The 19,168-nt window shown below is 39.8% G+C and overlaps 1 protein-coding gene across 6 annotated transcripts in view; it reads left to right on the forward strand.

Moving 5' to 3' along the window:
- Window positions 1-19,168, forward strand: part of PARD3B (par-3 family cell polarity regulator beta) — a 393,203-nt gene that overhangs the window by 348,939 nt on the left and 25,096 nt on the right. For 5 of the 6 annotated variants that reach the window (XM_051786819.1, XM_051786818.1, XM_051786820.1 and 2 more), the window contains one exon: window positions 13,776-13,855. In XM_051786819.1, the coding sequence (XP_051642779.1) occupies window positions 13,776-13,855 (80 nt within the window). Of the gene's footprint in view, window positions 1-13,775; window positions 13,856-15,280; window positions 15,327-19,168 lie in introns of those variants that run through there. The other variant, XM_051786821.1, reaches the window with a different exon arrangement.

The raw sequence follows: 19,168 nt of genomic DNA on the forward strand, positions 1-19,168 counted from the left end.
TTTAACATCAGGGAAAGCAGAATGACCTCAGTGAGGCAAACAGCAACGATTGCCCAGTGTGTGCAGAACAGGGTCGAGCTTGAAAGAAGCTGGGTCAAGTAATACAACTATGTCATTGAGGCTGTTACAGAGCACAGATCTTGTATTTGTTATAGTTAAGTATGTGAAGAAGCCAACTGAAATAATGGACTTTTGATTACTTTTGATTTCTGGATTGCGTTCTTCTGTTGTATATCTGTGCAGCAATTCTCATTATTGCAGCACAAGATCTGAGGTGGAGGCTTTGGGTCTTCTTGAGTTTTGCTAAAATTCCTCACTGCAAAAGGCATTAGCAGAACTGCTTGTTAAATTCCATCCTAGGCACAGTTCAATAGTCAGGGTGTCAATGCTCTGGCTACATTGTTGTCTTGCAGTTAAAAAACACTAAAAAGTTCAAGATTTCTTCACAGCCAAGGTGTGAATAGTAATTAGAATGTATCGCTGGGTGCTGGGTATAAGCAATTATCTATGAATATATAAAGGCTCTATTTTTCTCAACAAACAGGCGACAGTGTTATAATTATTTAAAATGAAAAAGAAAGTCAGTGACTCAGACATGGAGAGATTGGGTGGATAACTTTATTAGTTCCCAGTCTAAGGTCTGTAGTGCAGATGCTAATCTAATATCTAGACTGCATTAAAATAAAGTAAAAAATACGGAAAAAGAGAACTCCATTTACCCTGTAAGGCTGTGCTGTACATAAGTTTGACTGTTCTGCTCAAGACCAGCTCTGTTCAACTTTCAACCCTAAGTCTGGCTCTTAAAAAACACTTGGAAAAAGGAGCACTAGCATCTTCTTTCTTGCTCAACACAGAATCCGACTGGAACACATTCCTTCTGTCAAATGTGCTGAGTTCTGAGAAGTTCTGCAAAAGTTCGTAATCAATTTAATCTTAGTTTGAGTTTGGTTTTTTGAAAACTTCTTTAATGTTCTTGCTTTGTTTAGTAAATTGAATTTGAAAGCAGGAATTTCCCAATGCAGAATGGCACCATGCAAACTAATCTGAAGGATTGATTTTTATTTGATTTTTTTGTGTGTTTTTGAGACACTAATCAAGCTTTTTGAGACTAAACAAGTGGTTTTGACACTAAACACTAAGAAAGCAAGAGAACACATACTGCTGTCCATGTTTTTGCTGCTTGTTCCTCATCAAATAGCCTGACTGCTGTGTTAAGTGTCATGTTGTCCAATATTAAGTAGAGTCATTCCAGCTGAACTGTATGTCATAAGTCCTCTGTCGTAGGAGATATTGAATCTTCTGTAGTCCAGGTGATATTGGAATGTCTGCCTTGCAAGCAGAAATATGAGTTCTGGCCCTGCTGCCTCCAAGGGGGTCCTGCTGTTCAAGACTGATGATATGTGAATAATCCAGTGTCCCAGAGTAGCACAGATTTCTTAAAGTAGTATATCAGATTCAGCATGTAAATTGTGAATGCGTACAGCTGAGCAAGAGGACAAATACTGGTATCTCTTCTAAAATCCAGTCTGGTCACTAATTGTAAGATTTTTCTGGGTTTAATCTGTTGATCTGTTTTCTTTCTAGGCTGGAATAATGATTGTCATAATTACTACGGCAAATAATGCATTTCTGTGTTAGGAATATCAGTGCTGCACATGGCAGCGAGTAATGGCAGTGGCTCTCAAGGAACCTGGACTAGGTGTATGATTTACACCACCAGGTATTCCAAGAAAAGTCAGAGGAGATACCTAGAGTGAAATTTTGACTTTGAAGTTATGATGTGACTCAAACCAATGTGAGTCACTTGGATTTGTATTCTGAGGAGATTCAAGAGTTTCTTGTATTGCAGTAAGAATGGTTTATATCAAATTATATTCTACAGGTCATAATTTGATGATAACTCCTTCAAGATATGATAAAAAATTATAATTTGAAATACATGCCTGTGCCTTCCATCCCTGGTCTGCCATCATCAAAACAAAGTCATTCTGACAATCTAAATTCAATCTTTCCTGTGGAATGATTATAGGGGAATTTAGCAAAATGCTATCTAGTGGTACCCACCAGTGGATCAGTATGAACATTTACATCTGCATTTTAAGCTAATTTTCAATGTATTTCTCTTAATTTACTAGGAAGATACCTGTCAAGGTAGCAATTAAACTGTAATTTGGTCACTGAGGTGTTTACATGGATTAATAGATCTCTCTCTTAAGTGTATGCTCCCAGGTTTGAAATAATAGCTATACTGCGTGGTAGCATGACCCCACTTGAGTTTCACATACACATGCACAAAATCAAATTCCATCACATTTTAATGCAAATTTTACCTTTGCAAATGATGGCCTGAAAAGAATGAGTTTCCATGGTAACCTTAGGGAACACATAACCTGTTTATCATAACTTCTTCATGAAGCAAGACAGGGGGTGGGGAACATGCTTTGATGTCAGCTATGTTTTTCTGTAGACAGCATTCTGCTGTAGCACATACAGAGAATTTACCAAAATGCTCCTGTACTGTCCTAAATAAACTTTTTTTCCTTTCTTAGAAACAGAAGCGGTCATATGGAATAACATAGGAAGGAACTGCAATAGGCAGTATTCAACAACATTAACTGATCTTTTAGATCCTGTCTATAGTTTGACAACTAGGTCAACATTTTGAAACACCAAACGCAAATTAATACTTAACAGATCTCTTCCATTACTTTCTCTTTTCTTGCTTTCCCTCCATGTTTTACACTTAGCCCTCAGGTATCCCTGCTGCCTTTCAAAGGCACTTTTTTTTGTTTTCTTGTTCTTCCACTTCATTGCTGAAAGTACTGTTTTGAAAAATGCCTTGGAATCTCTCTGAACTCCTACGTTGTGGAGCTACCACAGAAAAGAGTATATTGATTATACTTCACATTCAGTGCTGACTTTCAGAGTTGAGGTGGTGGCTTTGGAACTGCCATTAGTGAGGAGTGAGTTTGATGGCTGCAAGCATCTGTAAGGTTGTATTTTTACTGCAGATGCACAGTAACTCCTGGCTAAAGGAAAGTATGTCTGCAACATTTTTAAGGTCATTAGGAGTAAGGAACAGATGTTGAGGTTTTTCAGAATGCTGCTTTGAAGTGCCATTGAGGAGTCAACTGACAAGACTGACCCTATAGGCAGTGATTTTTGGGACTGGAACACAGAGGAACCATTGCCCACAGTTACCCATCTGGTATCCATCTGGTACCAGCAAACAACAGACAGTACCAAATCACAGAAAAACTGTACCAACTGCTAAATTGGTATCAGCAAGCAAAGAAGGTCGCCACCCAACAGCAGTTGCAAGCAGGAGAAACAATGTCTGTAACATTTACAGACTGGTATCTGAAAATTCGGAGGAACCTGATGCCACAGCATATGGAAAGCAATTCCTCTCTCTAAGCCTGCTTATGCTGATGTTGTTGTTTGCTCAGTATTAATCCAGGTTTGGGATTTTTTTTTTTTTTTTTTGGCTAACCATATTGAATTTGCAGTGTGGAGAGCTTTTGTCACAATGCCATTGAAAGAGTGCCTCTCTTTATTGGCATCTATGTTTAACAGGATTAAGGTGGATTTAATAGCCTGTGCTACAGACTAACCATTCAAATTTTAGGAGTACTGTTCCATAGTGGTGTCAAATCACAATGGAAGGAGTTGAGGTTAACTTTTAACTCCATGACGATTTACTTTGCAGTTTTTCTTTGATGTGAAGTATTCTTGGGGAGAGCTGTGGCAGGGGGTTGTTTTCCAATTTTATTGCCATCTTCCTCCTCTTCCCTTTGGGCATTTCCCCCCTTCTTCCTCCTTTTCTTTTCTTGAAGCGGCATGCTGGTTTGTACAGTAGCTAAATGCATAGAATGCAATAATACAACAGTGAGAGATTTACTGCCTCTAGGTGCTACCCCTTCTACTCTTCAGGACCTCCAGCAAGGCATGATTTTATAGACAATGAAAGGCTCACTCTCCCCTGTGAAGCTGCCTGCCTGCAGGAAGCTTTTCACTGTCTATTTCCACTACTTGCTTTGCAATTTAGTTCCATGCCCTGCTATTTTCCCCTTCCCTCCCTCTTTTCTTCCCTGACGTACACGTGCACATTACCCCCTGCATGCACATTCAGTACCAAGACCAGATGTAGATAGACACAGCAAAATAGCATTATCTCAATGTGTGCGTTAAAACCCTCAAAAATACACCAGACATTTTCGTTTTGCCATCCTCATCATAAATGGAAATATTGATCTGTCCCCTGTTTGCTTTCCAGGTACTGACACTGCCATTTCATTTTCCCTAAAAAGAACACAAGCTCATAGCTGGGCTGCAAAGCATGGCCATTACACCCTGGCATTGGTGCCAAGAACTCTGCTGACTTAGCTAGAGAAAGATGCTGAAAGCCAGTGACTTTGAGAGAAAATTCAATTCAATTTACTTCATACAGCGTCTCTCATGAAGTATTTCAAAATGCCTTATATCAGGAGATAACATAATGAGAAAATGCTTTAGAGAACTGGGTATTCAGATAGCAAGACAAAATGATACACAACAATGAACTGGAGCAAAAGAAAAGACGACTGTCATTTAAAAGCAGTAATCATCTGGATAAATAGTCTTGTAAACTAATTACAGTGAGAAGAGAAGCAAAGAATGCAAGACTGGGAGGAACAAGAAGCAGCTTACTTTCCAACAGGCTAAGGCAGAGGAATGGTTTCATGGGGGGGAGAGGAATTATACACAGTATTGTAGCACAACTAAAGGAGACCTGCTTTAGAAATGTAGTCACACGTATGTATGCCGTATATTGCATCACAGTTGTATTTATGTGACATGTTAAGTTATTCTCTTTAGTGGCTGGGAATAGAATAATTACGTTGGCCTGGTTCAGGGGAAGAGCAATTGAAATGCCTCCTTGTAGTTAGAAAGAATCAATGCTGATGGGTGGTGTGGGGTTTTTGTTTTGCTGCTTTTAAGATTTTCTCTCAACTCAAGTGCTTCTGTTTGCCTCTACTTGGAGAATAGGTTTGCAAGCGAGGGTGTCGCAAATCTGGTGCTCATTAAAGACAATTAAGAGATAGAATTAACCAAAACATATTATACAACTAATGCAGAAAGAAGCCACCCACAGAGACGGACACAGGCCAGGAAATGATCTCATTTTGCATGGTCACAGAAAACCATAGTCCTCCAGCACCAGGGATCGGGGGATCGTGAAGCGAGGGTTCAGAAACCAGAGTATTATTTTTGTGGTGCTGTGCAAAAACAATTTGCAGTTTTGGCTTCACCTCCATCTTTGCTGTTTTCTCTCTCCTTAATGTTGTAAGATACAGCAAATGCTGAGAGCTTGTTTTGTACTATGCTAAGGCAATTGCCATGTTTTTAAACTGTTATGGGAACAGCCTGTTTCCCTTTTAAACTTCCCATCTGTGTGTGTATTTCCCTCAGTCTATTGCCTTTATAGAGAATTTTCCGCTCCCTCTAAATCTAAACCATTAGTTTCACCTCCTTGAACAAGAGGTAGGGCATTACTGAGGAGGAAAAGTAAATCCTGAGATAATCAGCCCTGCTTAATTCCAGCATGGAACACTGCTGTTTTCAGTGTTCCTGATGTTCACTGCACAGGGAGAAGGCACAGTAACTCTAAGTATGTACATTTGTGTGTGCACATGAGTGTATATAGGTGTATAGAGAGACAGTCAGAAGGGGAAGCATTTAATTGCCTTGCAATCTGACCAGCCAAGTAGTGTTCTGATTGCATACATCTGATTTTCTAAGTGAAAATTTTCAAACCTACTCACCAGCAAAACACTCTGGAGTGTGTGTCTGTGTTTCTTCTGGAGAAGAGGAAGGATGGTTTGATTACTATCTCTTTTTTCCTTTGGACAAGGATGTTTTTCTCATGCAAGGGAAATGCATTCTAGCAGCATGAACATAACTATTAATCAACACTTAAGCAATAATCAGTGAATGAAAAATGGTGACCAGAAACTGAAAATGTACTTGCATAGCTACTTTGGTGCTTTTCCTTTGAGATCATGCCCTTGCATTTTAACATGAATGATTCTTATAAAATTAGTGCTGATATATTCCAAAAAGCAGTGATTTAAAAAGCCAGCACTTATTTTTCGCTTTTAAAAAAATACTAACAGTGAATGAGACATTAAGATCTGTGTAAGTAATGTTATAAAGCTACCTCGGTAGTCTCTGAGACAGAGTCTCAAATTATATGCACCAGTAATTTCTTATTGAGTTACTTCAGAGATGGAGATGCCAAAAGCATCACCACTAGAATGCTGCATTTAGGTGTGTGAAGACATGTTCAGGATACAAAGATACAAGTGTTTTTCCTGTGTATTTTGACCCAAAAAAGAGATAAAGCCACCAAGAGATGCAGGTGTATGTTAGCTTTGGGAATGCCTCCAAGAGGAATCAAATGCTATTGAAATTAAAACAACCCCCCCTCATCAGTATTTACCATGCTTTCCTGAATCAGGGCCAAGGTATGTAGTGGCACCCAGCAGAAACCAAGGCTGTGAGACTCTCCTAGTAGGCAATACCACAGTTCTAATAGCATCAAGTGTTCTTTGGAATAATCTCTAAACCAGATTAGTATAAAATGCTTAAAGTGAGTGTGTGCTTAACAAAAAGAAAGCTCACCATTCCCTGGAACTGAGCCCAGAAAACAGAACTTTAGGAGTCTGCAAGACTTGTGACTTGGTGACTGGGCTGTGAACAGGCAACTATGGCTATCGACTGATTCACCTTCCTAAATTATTTACCCTGTATTTTCTGTTAACATGAAAATAAAAAAGTTTTACTTAGTTGCCCCACTACCCAAAACAAACTTGAAGACATTGGACCATGATTTGAGAATCTCTAACAATTACACTCCCGAGATATCTGTAAAATGGAGCAGGAACAGAAACACAAGTTGTCACCGGACCTGTTGGGAAGCTACTGCTTCCTTCCTTATTCTTGGAAAATGTCCTATGAACAAGTTTGTAACAGGGAAGTTTAAAGTGCTCTCTTTCTTCAGTGGTGGAGGTGTCTTTGAGAGTTCCTGTGGAACATCATCTTGGTTTGCCATTGCAGCCACTTAGCAAAGAAAAACACCACTAAGAATATCAAAAAGAAATATTAAAGGTGCTGTCTTATATCCAAACAATGGTAAAGCAGTACTGATGGGCTCATATAGCATTAGACTCTTCTTTGAGGACTGCTCCTGCCATTAAAATCAATGCAACTTAATTAAAGCAAATTATAGATAGATACATCTATAAATAAGATATTAAAGTGCGCTGCTGAATATGATAATTGCTGCATATTTAGCAATCAGCGTGTGTGTTCTGCTTTTGCCAGGAGGGATTTCTTTCAGTGGAATCAATGGAGCTTTATTAAAAACCATCCAAATTAGAGGGAGAAATGATAAGTGTTATAATAACGCAAAATCACTGTTTCAACTTCCATTGCAAAACCAGGAAAGCAAAATATATCCCTCTTTGTGTATGTAAGGAAAACATCAGAAAAATTCTTTTGAATCATGGACACTGGTAGAATTTTTAATTTTTACCTTTTGATGTAAAACGTAAAAAAGCTGGATGGAGGAAAACATGCCGTCTGTGGAAATGCTTGAGGTCTTTGAGGATGGGATAATGAGGATATCACAGCAGTAAGGAATTAAGAAGACCCCATCGATCAACTTCCTTCATTTCACATGGAACATCCAATTGACTGCCTTACATCACCCCACCTGTTTTAACAGATAAAGAAAGTGTTAGCGAGTCAAATTGTGTTCTTAAATTTCCAGAACCAGGCAGACTGTTGAAATGCAAAAAATAAATGGGTGAATGTTGATGCTTCACCTGTGTATGAAACATTGAGACCAGGGTGGGGAACAAATCCACTTTTACCTCTCCGTTTTTCTTCAGTTTTCACTTAATTGAAAACAAAAACCAACTGTGTCTCAGCAGAGGGGAGACCTGAAGGTTAAAGGGCAAATTCCGTTATACCACGGCTCTTTTTGGCATGCTGAATCTCAACCCATGTGATTAGAAACGCTCACAGACAAAAGAAGAGCTTTGAGAACAGAGGTCAAACCAGCATCTGAATCAAGTCCTTTAACAGATGATCACAAGACTATTGAAAAATGTACTAAGCAATGCAGCAGTTCTGTGTGTCGTGTTTATACACAGACTTTCAGGCAAAAAGCAGAACTGGGTGGCATTTTCAAAGCACTTGGGTGATGGCAAAGCACAAGCCTCACTCTGCAGCCTTCCTGGGGTGGCTCCTGTCTTACAGTGCATGTCAGACATAAAATACAATGTTAGTATCATGCCATTTTTTATGGATAGAAAACCACAATGCACAAGCTCAAGTGACTTTTCTGAGCATACACAGTGAATAAGTGAAAAAGTTAGGAGTCCCATGACTCCTATCTTCATAAGCTTTTCCTGATCTCCCACAATTTGAAATAAGTCAGGTATGACTCCAGTGGAGTTAGCAGTGTTTTGCTGTGGATTCACAAATGGGTAGTTAAAATCATATCAACCTTGATAAAGTTATACTATTGCTACTTATTTAGTGGGCAGCACACCGTTCTAATTTTCTTTCTGATCTTCATGATAATTGAAATGTTTGCAGGAGCCTTGTAGTTTAGAAGTGGGGAAAACAAAGGGTTAAAAAAAAAAGTAAAAGGGCAGAGATATTTAACATATATGTGAAAAATTAATAAGCCTGAATGCAATGCTCACTGTGTATTATTCTGGTTTTTAACAGTGGGAAACTTCTGCCTCTGAGCTATGTTTTTTCTATAGCTAGTTAAGAAACTTTAAAACAATTTTTTTAACAAATTAATCTCGGCAAAGGTGATGAAGTTTACTATATGCAGCTCTAGATAACTGAAGGAGAGAGAACAGTAACTGCAACTTTCTGAGAGAGCCACTCTGAAAATGGCTCTGCATTGTTCTTTTCCTTACGAGCAGTACCCATGGTCTTGTGTCTTCAGTGTGCCAACTTCACTCAGGACAGACCTGGAGCAGGGAGTCAGGTGGGATGTGAGAAGAGGTAGGGCCCCAGGCAAAAACACACTGTCCTGTTGAATTCCGCTGGTAGGGGCAAGCAGTTGTTGCTGATTTCTGTTTGCAGTGTGGGAACCCTCACCTTGAGCTGTGTCTGGATGCACAAGAAAAAGTCAGTTCTGGTTTCATGAAGCTTAAGTTGCAGAAAACATTGCTACAGTTGTTATTTTTTGTACCACAACAGCTGTCCAACCTCTAACGCCTTGATCCCTAAGAAAGGGGCAAGTGAAGCTTTCCTGCTAGCAGCTAGTAATGTAGCCTTTAACAAATGCTGTAGGAGGAAGGCAGTGTAAGACAGGTGAGGGGGAATGAAATGGAGTATCTCCTGGGAAGAAAACACAGCCTCATACACTTTTCTGTACAGTTTTCAAGGTAGTCACAAGCTTCAGGATTAAATAAATCCTTTCCCTTCCCTTAAAGAGTTGTTATTCTGCAGCCCCAGAATTCTCCTGTAGGCAAATCCCAGACTTACTCAAGACACCTGCTTGCAGGTATACTCTACTTATGCCTTATAATTTATTTGCAGATATTTGAATGCTCTAAGAGAATTGTTTCTAGCTTGATCTACCGGTGCGGGTTCATATCACCTCTTTTTATTATTTTCATGAGACCTTCTTCTAGAAAGAATTAGCAGGTTAGAGATACTCTGTGCTAGCTTATCACTTCCACGTGTTAAAAAACTCCTTAAAGTCCTCTGCAGTTACTCTTTTTGCCAGGGACATAGCTTGCACTGACACCTGCACTGCTTTTGTGTTATCTTTTTTTTTTTTTTTACAGTTACCTTCCCTTTCTGTCTGTTTTGGATTTGCATGTGAAATATGAAACTAATAATCTTCCTACAGTTTTCTGTTTTAATAAAAATATGGATTCCATTTGTCTAGGGAAGTGGAGAGAGCCCCAGCCTGCACTCATTCTTCTCTGCCTTTTGGCCTTTCAGGTTGGTCACCTGCTGAAGGCTGTGGACTTGGAGAGAGGAGAGGGGTCCATAGTGCCCACGCTGCCTTTTAGTCTGCACTTCCCCTGGCCTAGTTCTACTGCTGAGAACTGGCAGGGGTTTAATTAAGGATGCTGAGGTGTCATAGGTTTTTTTTCTGAAGTGGCACCTTTCTGTCACAGAAATCTTGTTTGCTAGTGCAAATTACTGTTTTTTTTAAAAAAGCGACTTGAACAACAAAAATGTTACTATCCATGTAGAAAGAACGACTTTCTGGAACACAAAATCCTGACCATGAAGGCACTGACTTATATGGATGTGATATCTTGCCAGTTTATCTGGTACCTTGTCTCCAAGTGTGGCCACTGCTGTGTGCTTCAGAGAATTCACTGAGATTCCCAAAGAGACAATTAGGAGAATAACCTGCTGGTACAGAGGTTTCTGCCTACTCTCCCATTCAGGGAATGGCAGGCTCTTCAAGGCTCTACTTCTCTTCAACTTGTCAAAGGCTTTACTGTCTTCTGCTAAGTGGATGTTAGTTATTTTGATTCATATGCCTATCCAGTTTTTTAATTTTACATTCCACAGAGGGCTTGGCCATACCAATACTTTGCAACAGTTAAGTTTCATAAGTTGTTTGTTGTTTTCCTTTCCTCAATTTGAGTGTGCTGCTTTTTTAATTGCACTGGTAGGATGATGGCTGTTTCTGTGTTTATCGCTGTCCCATTATTTTTGCATATTCATGTTTCGCTTGTTAGTTGAGGCCGCTCTTAAGAGATGAACTGTTCATAATGATGGCACTTATTTAAGTTGATGTTGTTTATTTAAACCCTAAAAATACAGGAGCATGTTTTGGATCATTTTATCTGTTGTGCATTACCATATCTTTGTGAAATGTGTGTTTCATCTGCTGTTGGGTTCTCTCTACTGATTGAGATGTTGAGCTCAAAACCTCTTCCAGTTGCCTCTGATAGGGACTCACCTAAGTACTGCACCTTCTGTCAGCTCCCACACCTTGCTGGCCATCTCATGGTCACCGTTCATTTGGACTTCCAGGTTTTAATCCTTTTTTAATAAGGTTACTGTTTGCTTGCCTAAATATGTTGTGATGATTAACTATGCAGTTAAAACCTCCACACCTGGCTGGAGGGCCAACATATGTCCTGGTTCAGGAAAGGAGGAGAAGCTGGAGTATTTTGATCTTGCTTATTAGTACCTTTCATGACAATTTTTAGCTTATTTTGTTGTAGAAGGCAGCAAAGGAACCCTTTGCTTTGACTCTCTCTGAAACATAAATAACTTCTACGAAGGAGGTGTTTCTATTTTCATAATTTCTCCATTCATAGGGGTAGTATTTTATTCCAGGCACCATTTTGGCACTCCGGGCTGAGAGATGATAGGTTTTTACTGTCGCATGCACAGATGGAGAAGGGAAAGAAGAAGAAATGGCTGAGCCTTTAATTAGCTGTGCAGAGCCAGAGCATGCTTTTCCAGTGCATTGGGGGTTTTATATAGGGTGTGGAGACTCAGCCGCTCAATGGATCCAAATTAGCAAAATTGTGTATCCACCACCAGGGTGTTTCTATGGTAACTGTCTCTCAAATCATATATACAAACAGACCTGGCAGGGGGTATTGCCTTCTATTTGTCTGTAGGAAACCATCAAAAAAGGGGAGTTTTCCTGCTGCAAAAAGGCCTTGTGATGTAAATATTTTATACTTTTGGTGACCGGTATAAGTTTGGGGATTGCTGCTCAATGCTGGCACGGTTCCAAATCCATTTGTGTTTTTTCATGTTGCCTGGCTGCTGTCACTCCTGTTAGGTGTGAGAGTGCAAAAAACTCACATGGGGTTGTGAATGCACAGCTACAAGGCGCATCTTTCAGCTCATAAATATCTTGCCGTTGCGCATAATTAATAACCGATCTATAGCCGCAGTTAGACTATATACTGCGTGGCTTTTATGCTGAGTGAACCAGATCATACATTTGGTTTTTCTCCCCTCAATCTTCTTTGTAAAACAGCAGAAATCTGGAGGCTCTTCCCTGACCAGCATACCTGAGAAATTAATGGAACTTATGAACCTAATGAAATTAGCAGTGTAAGAACAGCCAAAGTGGCTGCAACTCTTCACCTAAGTGACTCTGTCTTTATAAAGTCTCTATACATGTCACTTTTTCTGGTGGCAAAAAATGAACGCGTTATCCCTTTAGCCTACTGCCCTCTTTTTGAAATGTAGGGCAATTATTGTTATTTTTTGTTCATCCAAAGTCAGGCACTGCTAAGCATGGGTCATTTCAAATCAGAGGTGGTTATTCTTGGGGCCAACAGTTCCATGAGGACTCCTTTCTGTTTTGAGTCAGAGAAAGGAGAACCAGCAAGAGGCCTGTACTAAATAATTTTTTTTCAATTATGAATATCTTGGATGTTTGAGGAGTGGCAAGGTGCACAACAGTATTTGTCTGCGATAATTCCTAAGGTAATGCCTAGTAGCTCCAAAGGATGCTACCTCTCTTTGCATTGGACTTGGCTTATGTAATGTACACAGAAATGCTTTGTAAAGGTAGACAGGACTTCCGACACCTGAACGCACAACCTTTCTCATTGTAGAGGCTTATACATCGCTTCAGTGAGAATGGTGTATTGTGCATAAATTACAGGGCTGACAAAAATGTACTCTAACCTGTAGAATGCAAAAAACATGTTAATTTTTGTTTTCTCTTTTTTTTTAATCAGGCATTTGCCGAAAGCTTGGTGTGATTTATTACTTTCTTTTTAATGAATTGTTAAAAATGTTTGAAAAGGCATTAAATCTTCCTTTCTGCTATTAATCTGTAAAAGGGAAAGGAGATTTTAAATGGCCTCTTAGTATATTGCTTTATAAAACTGCTGATTCTAGCAGCACCGGAATAGGAATACATACTAATGTAGGAAACACTGAAGGCAGTCAGAGCCTACTCCATTTATGGAGGAAAAGACTAATAGCTCCATTTTAACAAGGCTCTTAACACTTTGGGCCATCAGCAGGCATTGAGTGAGTGAAATTGGGAGAGCTCCTGTGTGCTAAAAGCATCGAAGTTCACCGTTTGGTACCCGATGGAGCCTTCCTGATAGAATTGTGCTCCCCAGCCAACTCCAGTTGCCATCTTGAAAACAAACCAAGTAGCGAGCTGGCATTTGACTGAGTGCACTAATGCTTCACTTCTGAAATGGCACCAGATGATCATAGGTGCACTTAACTCCCAGCTGGATACTTAGCTTTGCAGTGGCATTAGGGAAAGTTTCTGGATTCTCGTTAAGAATGAAAGAAAGCCCGTTTATATCATATTCTATAGTTAAGCAAAACATGCAAGTGGAGGGGAAAAAAGCAAACTTGGGACTAAGATGTTAGCTTTAATTCAGGTAGTTATGCCACTGTAATCAGAAAGGGTGTGCTTAATTAGATTATGTCCTCGTGTTACTGAATTCTAGGAGGAAGGCCAACCAGGGAAGAAGAGAGAGTATCCCAGCTAGCGGGCAGACGAGGGAGAGGCTCTGAAAATTGTACCTGTTCTAAACACTTCTTTGATACAGAAGCCTTTCTTGTTAGCAGTGATAAGATTATGTATGGGATTTGGAGCTTCTTTGAGCCCCTGCCTTTCTTTTGTTGATTTTGGCATGTTGCAGCATCATGTGTTCTCTGCTTATCGTTTTGAGATGCATTGTTAGTAGCTGGGCTGCATAATTGATCTTCATCTCTAATTACTCTCCTCTCCACAGGTGCCTGGAAAAGGTCCAGATGGGAGCTCATACAATCTTCACTTCGAGGGGATGGAAAGGCAGTATGCATCTTTACCCAGGTACAACACCAAGCTTCATACACGCTGTCTGATTCACCTTCCTTCTGATGGGTAGGGAAAGCAGCCCACACCTGATGTCTGGCTCTAACATGAGAGATTATTTTGTAGTTTTGTCTTGTCACCTTTTGCTGCTGATTTAGTATCATCTTTATAACTGTACTATTAATTTGAACTTTTGAATTTTTAAAGAAAGGTCTCTCATTGAACATGTCAGCAAGAGTCATGATCCACAGGTAGAGAACATGACATTGAGGGAGCCAGCTCTGCAAGAGTTATAACAGGTCGTAGCAGGGCATAAATGGCTGAGTTTGTAGTGATATAATTCTAGCTGGCATTGACAGAGTGCTGCTGTGGAAAGCCTCCACTACAGCAGCCACAGCTCCTGAAGTCCCACTGCTGCTGCAAGGGCTGTCTGACAAGCAGTCCTATTCCAGTAGAGCATCTCTGTGCTTTAACTGAACACTGTGGAAATGCAAGTAAATTCTCTGAGGGCTTTTTTTAATTTTTAATCCTTATCAACTCAATGAAGAGCAATTCTAGTCTGAAACCAGTGGGGCATAACAAAAAGGAAGCATTTCAGAGATTTCAGTCCCATTTCTATGGGAGTTCTAATAGTGGAGTGTAAGATAAAGCAAGCCAGAAAGGGGAGTGAGAGGATACTAGAAGAGATAGTGGGAAACAGTGAGAGGAAAACAAAAATAGAATAATAACCCACCTTTAGAATTAGAGGGCTGGGCAAGTCCTCAGAGAGGTTACCCAGTCCACTTCCTGGACCTACAAGCAGAATAATTTGTAAAAGCACAGCAAAAACAGCTATTTACAAGTAAGAAGAGATTCTTTGTTGTGAAGTACTGTTGTTATTTAGGAAATCAGAGAATTGTTTCCTTTTGCTGGTTTTTCTTTTTCCACTGAGCTATTTCCATTCAAAGGTGTCATGAGAGGTGTGTCTGCAGTTTAGTTACTGCCTTCAAATTATATTTGTCAACCATTTTTCTGGAGATTCGTCCTGTGCAGTAACTGGCTTTTCTAACAGCAGTGTGTCTTGTATGTATTTTATGTCTAACTATGGATATCCTTGCTTTTCTGGGTAAATAGACATCTTTTTTGTGTTTTTCAGCACTCCTGTTTCCTGTCATGTTTTAGGAGTGATTTTTGCATGTTAGTTAGGTGTAGTTTAAATACACGTGCTCTTTTTTATTTATTTTAAACTTCAATTTTGTTGAGTACTTCCTTGTGGATTACAAGACTAAATGAGTAATTGGTGCCCAGTGTAACTCTCTACAGCAATTTTCGTATTTGTGTATCATGTCTTCTTTTATTCATTTTCCTTTTAAGAAAATCAACCGTGTTTTTTTCAAGCATTATAAAATGGAAATTTTCCAGTGAAGTAACTTCCATCACCCAAAATTGTTTTTATTTCACCAGTATTCCTTCAAGTGAGGATGACCAGAAGTGAGCACAGCAGTGCAGAGGTAGACACACCCTTGCTTTATGTAGCAAGTGTTCTCAGTATTCCTTCTATACTGTTCCTTTCCAAACTGCTGCATCCTCAGCGTGTTCCCTAGGTGTGTGTACTGCTTGTCTCTACAACCTGTGTTTTTGTGGGTTTTGTTTGGTTGCTTTTGTTGGTTTTTTTTAAAAGTAGATTTGTCTGAATCAGATCATGAATTTCACAGTGTTCTTCCCCAAACTTCCATTTAACTTGCTAGAAACTCAACTCTCCAGCTCTTGTGACAGGTTTGAGTATTTAGCTGGCTGGGACTCCCCGTTTAGGAAGTCATCCAAATATTCACTAAGCTTTTCAAGATCAGCCTGAAGAGTGTCTTTTCTCTCAGTGCCTAAGGAGATTATGCTGGAGAGTGAGAAGACCTGCACTTCAGCAGGGTTGTGTGTGCTTCCTGACCCAAACACTCGCACTGCTGCACACAGGCCACGCCATTGCCACGTCTCCAGAGGATTTCCACCCTGGCAGGAACAGAGCTTTGGGGCATCACACCCTTGGGTGTGCCTGCAGTCCAGCAATCAGCTGCTGCTTTTTATATTTAGGTTTTGTAAGTTTTGCAGTTTCATGTTACTGCAGTAATTAAGCCTTGGCAGTCACAAATGAGTAGATTGCTACAGTGAAGTCTAAATCCAGAAGAAGGGGATGCAGTCTCATTGCCAGCCACTAATGGAAATGAGTGATTTCTTTTGTTCTCATGGCTGACTGCCCAGGAGTGTAGAGGAATCCAGGTAAAAGCTACCCATTTGCCATCCTCTTCTCAGTGAAGGATCCATGAAAACTACTGTAATGGGTAGCATTATTAAAAAAAGAAATTAAGAGAAAGAAATGGGAATGTAGAAAGAAATACAGAGGTAATATTTCCTCAAAAAAGTAGCTTTCTTCTCCCCAGCATTTTAGTATTAGTTCATGGTTTCCTGCCTTTGGGTTTATTCCACTCCTTGTTTTTTCCTGTTGTCACTGTGGTGAAACCACCGAGCCTCATTTGGTATATAATTGTCTGCATACTTAGCCATTTAAGCCCAGTTTAATAAGAGATACTCAAAAAGGCTTCAGATGAGGGTTGTAGATGCTGGGAAACAAATTCTTATTGCAATATTGTGTTGAATCCAGGAGGATATGACCTTTGCCTGCTGCTCTGGTGTGGAACACACAAGGAAAGCACTTGGACTGCATCCAGTTGCACAGGATGAGGAGGGAGGAGGGGATCTGTGCTATGTCAGGAGTAGCTGGGACCTACACAGTGAAACTGTTCTGCTCACCTGAAAGCCAGCAGGACTCATGCCAGTGTGTGTGGGCACAGACAAATTGAGTAAGAGAGCTTTGGTTTTCCTCCCCACGGGGCAAGAAGGAAGAATATTCATCTGCCAAATATCTTTATGAATATTTGGTGCCCCTAAGGCACTGTCTCGTTCCTTTGCAAAGGCATGCATCCTGCATGAAGAAGTCAGATTGCCAGCAGCATCTGAACATATCTGCTGCTGAGTTGTAGAAAGCTAAGCTAAGCTTTGAAACATCATTGTGTCTTTGTCTTTTTTATTTTTTTCTTGGTGAATTTTTCTGATTTTCTCTGAAGTTGCTAATTTAAGTCTATATATTATGGGCCCAGTTCAGGTGATATAAATCTGTATTAACTGTATTTGAGGAATTCAGCTGTCAAATGTGTTTGCCTTTTCAGTAGTTGCCACAGCAAATTCAGTGTCTTGGTCTCCCTGAACTCAGTGATGACCTTTTTGCCTTTGAGTGGAGGATCTGTTCCTGTGTAAGGTTACATTTTTAATTAATGGCTCAAAACAGAAGGCAGCAGCCTTTGGAGAAAGGCTTTGTATGTGACTGGCCTAAGGAGTGGCAAGCTGAGGCGCGTAGTTAAGTTTCTAGGTAAAATAATGCCATCCTGTAGACTTGCTCTGGAAATGTCTACAGAGGCAAACAGGTGAATTAGATGATAAGTGACTGTGGCAGGAGAGTGGCAGGTCTTCATCTCTCACTGCATTGTGCTGTTCTGTCTGCTGAAAGGCAGCAAAGTGGGAAAGGCAGAATGGAAGGCTTTGCAAGAGAGATACAGTTCTTTGCACTCAATGCTTACATGTTGCCCTGAGGCTACAGCTAAGTAGTGCTCAGTAGTAGTATTAAGCAATGGTAAATCCTCCTGCTTAGGAGGAGAATGGCTTGATTCTTATACCTTTTAGCCTCTTCTTTTGGGAAGAAGAGCAGGGCAAGGCTGTGGCAGCCAGAAAAACAGTTATATCTTTTAAACTGTTTTTAATGCCTGTTTTCTTGGTGTAATCTAGCATATTTTCCTGATGGAGCTGCAGAACAGATATGAAGCTGAAGCTGCTCTATTTATTCATAGTTTTATTTTTGAGCTTGCTTTTATGGAAGTCTGTCTTAATGTAAATCACAGTCTTGCTAATGGCAGCCTTGTTTGGAGAAATCTCATGTTCAAGGACATGTTCTTTTCTGCGTTGATGAAAAAGCTGGCCGTGACCAAAAGCAGACTGACAGACACTGAGACGGCACACTGGTGACGTGATGAGTGTGGATTAGAAAGCTCAGCCATCTTCCCAGTAAGAAATGCTGATTCCAACGGAAAACTAGCACTTCAGGCTTTCTCTGGAATCCTCATATAACTGAAAAGTGCATTTTTGTCAAGAAAAGGGGTGGGAACAGAAAGGCTGTAAGAGCATTAGAAAAGAACTGCTAGCATGGAAAAATGAGTTCAGGCTGTGTAGATGGGTTCAACTGTATTGCTGTGGCTGGGAGGAGACTGCTGAGCAAACTGGTAATTGGCTCGCAATCATGAAACTGGAAACTTGGAAGTGTATTAAGGAACCAGCCTTGCCATACAGTGGCATCGGGTAGTCTTGCCATGCTGGAAGCTTCTATTGAGATTGACCATGTAACTTGCACTTCTTAAGGCAGTAGCTAAAAGCAGCACACTCTCCATTTCTAGGTGTGATACAGAAAGGACAGTTTTGATCACCTTGCCTGAGCCCTCCAAGACCTTCTGCGTTTCTGCATTAAACTAAATTTCAATATTGATCCATTGCATTACTTTTATAAATGTATTTACAAAAGAATCGAACCTAGAATTAGAATGTCACATTGTGGAGAATTAATTACATTCTTCAGAGGTTAATTATTTTACTGTTTAAAGAAATTATGCCTTTTTTTTTTTCTTGAAGTCTGACATTACCCAATTTCAGTTTCTAGATACTATGGTAAATATTTTTTCTGCTAGATTTTAGGAGCCAAGCCTGCAAAATGCCTCCCCTTGAGTATTTTTAACCTCCCTTTCAGTAAATTAAATAGACTGAACACACTATAGAGCATGAAAAAACAGCATTGACTCAAGGGGGCCGGAGTACCCTTGCAGTCAATTTATGAGGTAGCCTCTAGAGTTAAGTCAAAAACATTTCCAGCTCTTTGGATCAAAAGCAAAGTTTTAGTAATAGCCATGTCATGAAGAGATAAGGTTCCTCAAGTATAAGGACTGGATTACTTAGCAGGTTTCATTAGCTTCTTCTTGCACTGGAGTGTTCTTGCCTTTGTTTTACTAACCAACTGTATTTCAAAATGCAGTATTTCTGTAATTTAATTGAATCCCAAAAACATCATCAGAAAGTGACTTGACACAAATCACGAGAAAAAGTTAATTGTCTGTTAAATAAGGCTCATCATTCATCATTGTCTAGCAGAATCTGAAATTAATATACTGACATTACTTAAATATGTATATGGTATATTCTCCTGGTTAACAAAAAAGAAATCACAATTTTAGTGCAGACTATAATTAGCTGTAAATCAACTTG

The sequence above is a fragment of the Manacus candei genome, unplaced genomic scaffold (assembly GCF_025592945.1).
Source record: "Manacus candei isolate 608988 ecotype Guabito, Panama unplaced genomic scaffold, ASM2559294v1 h1tg000023l, whole genome shotgun sequence".
Lineage (NCBI taxonomy): Eukaryota > Metazoa > Chordata > Aves > Passeriformes > Pipridae > Manacus > Manacus candei.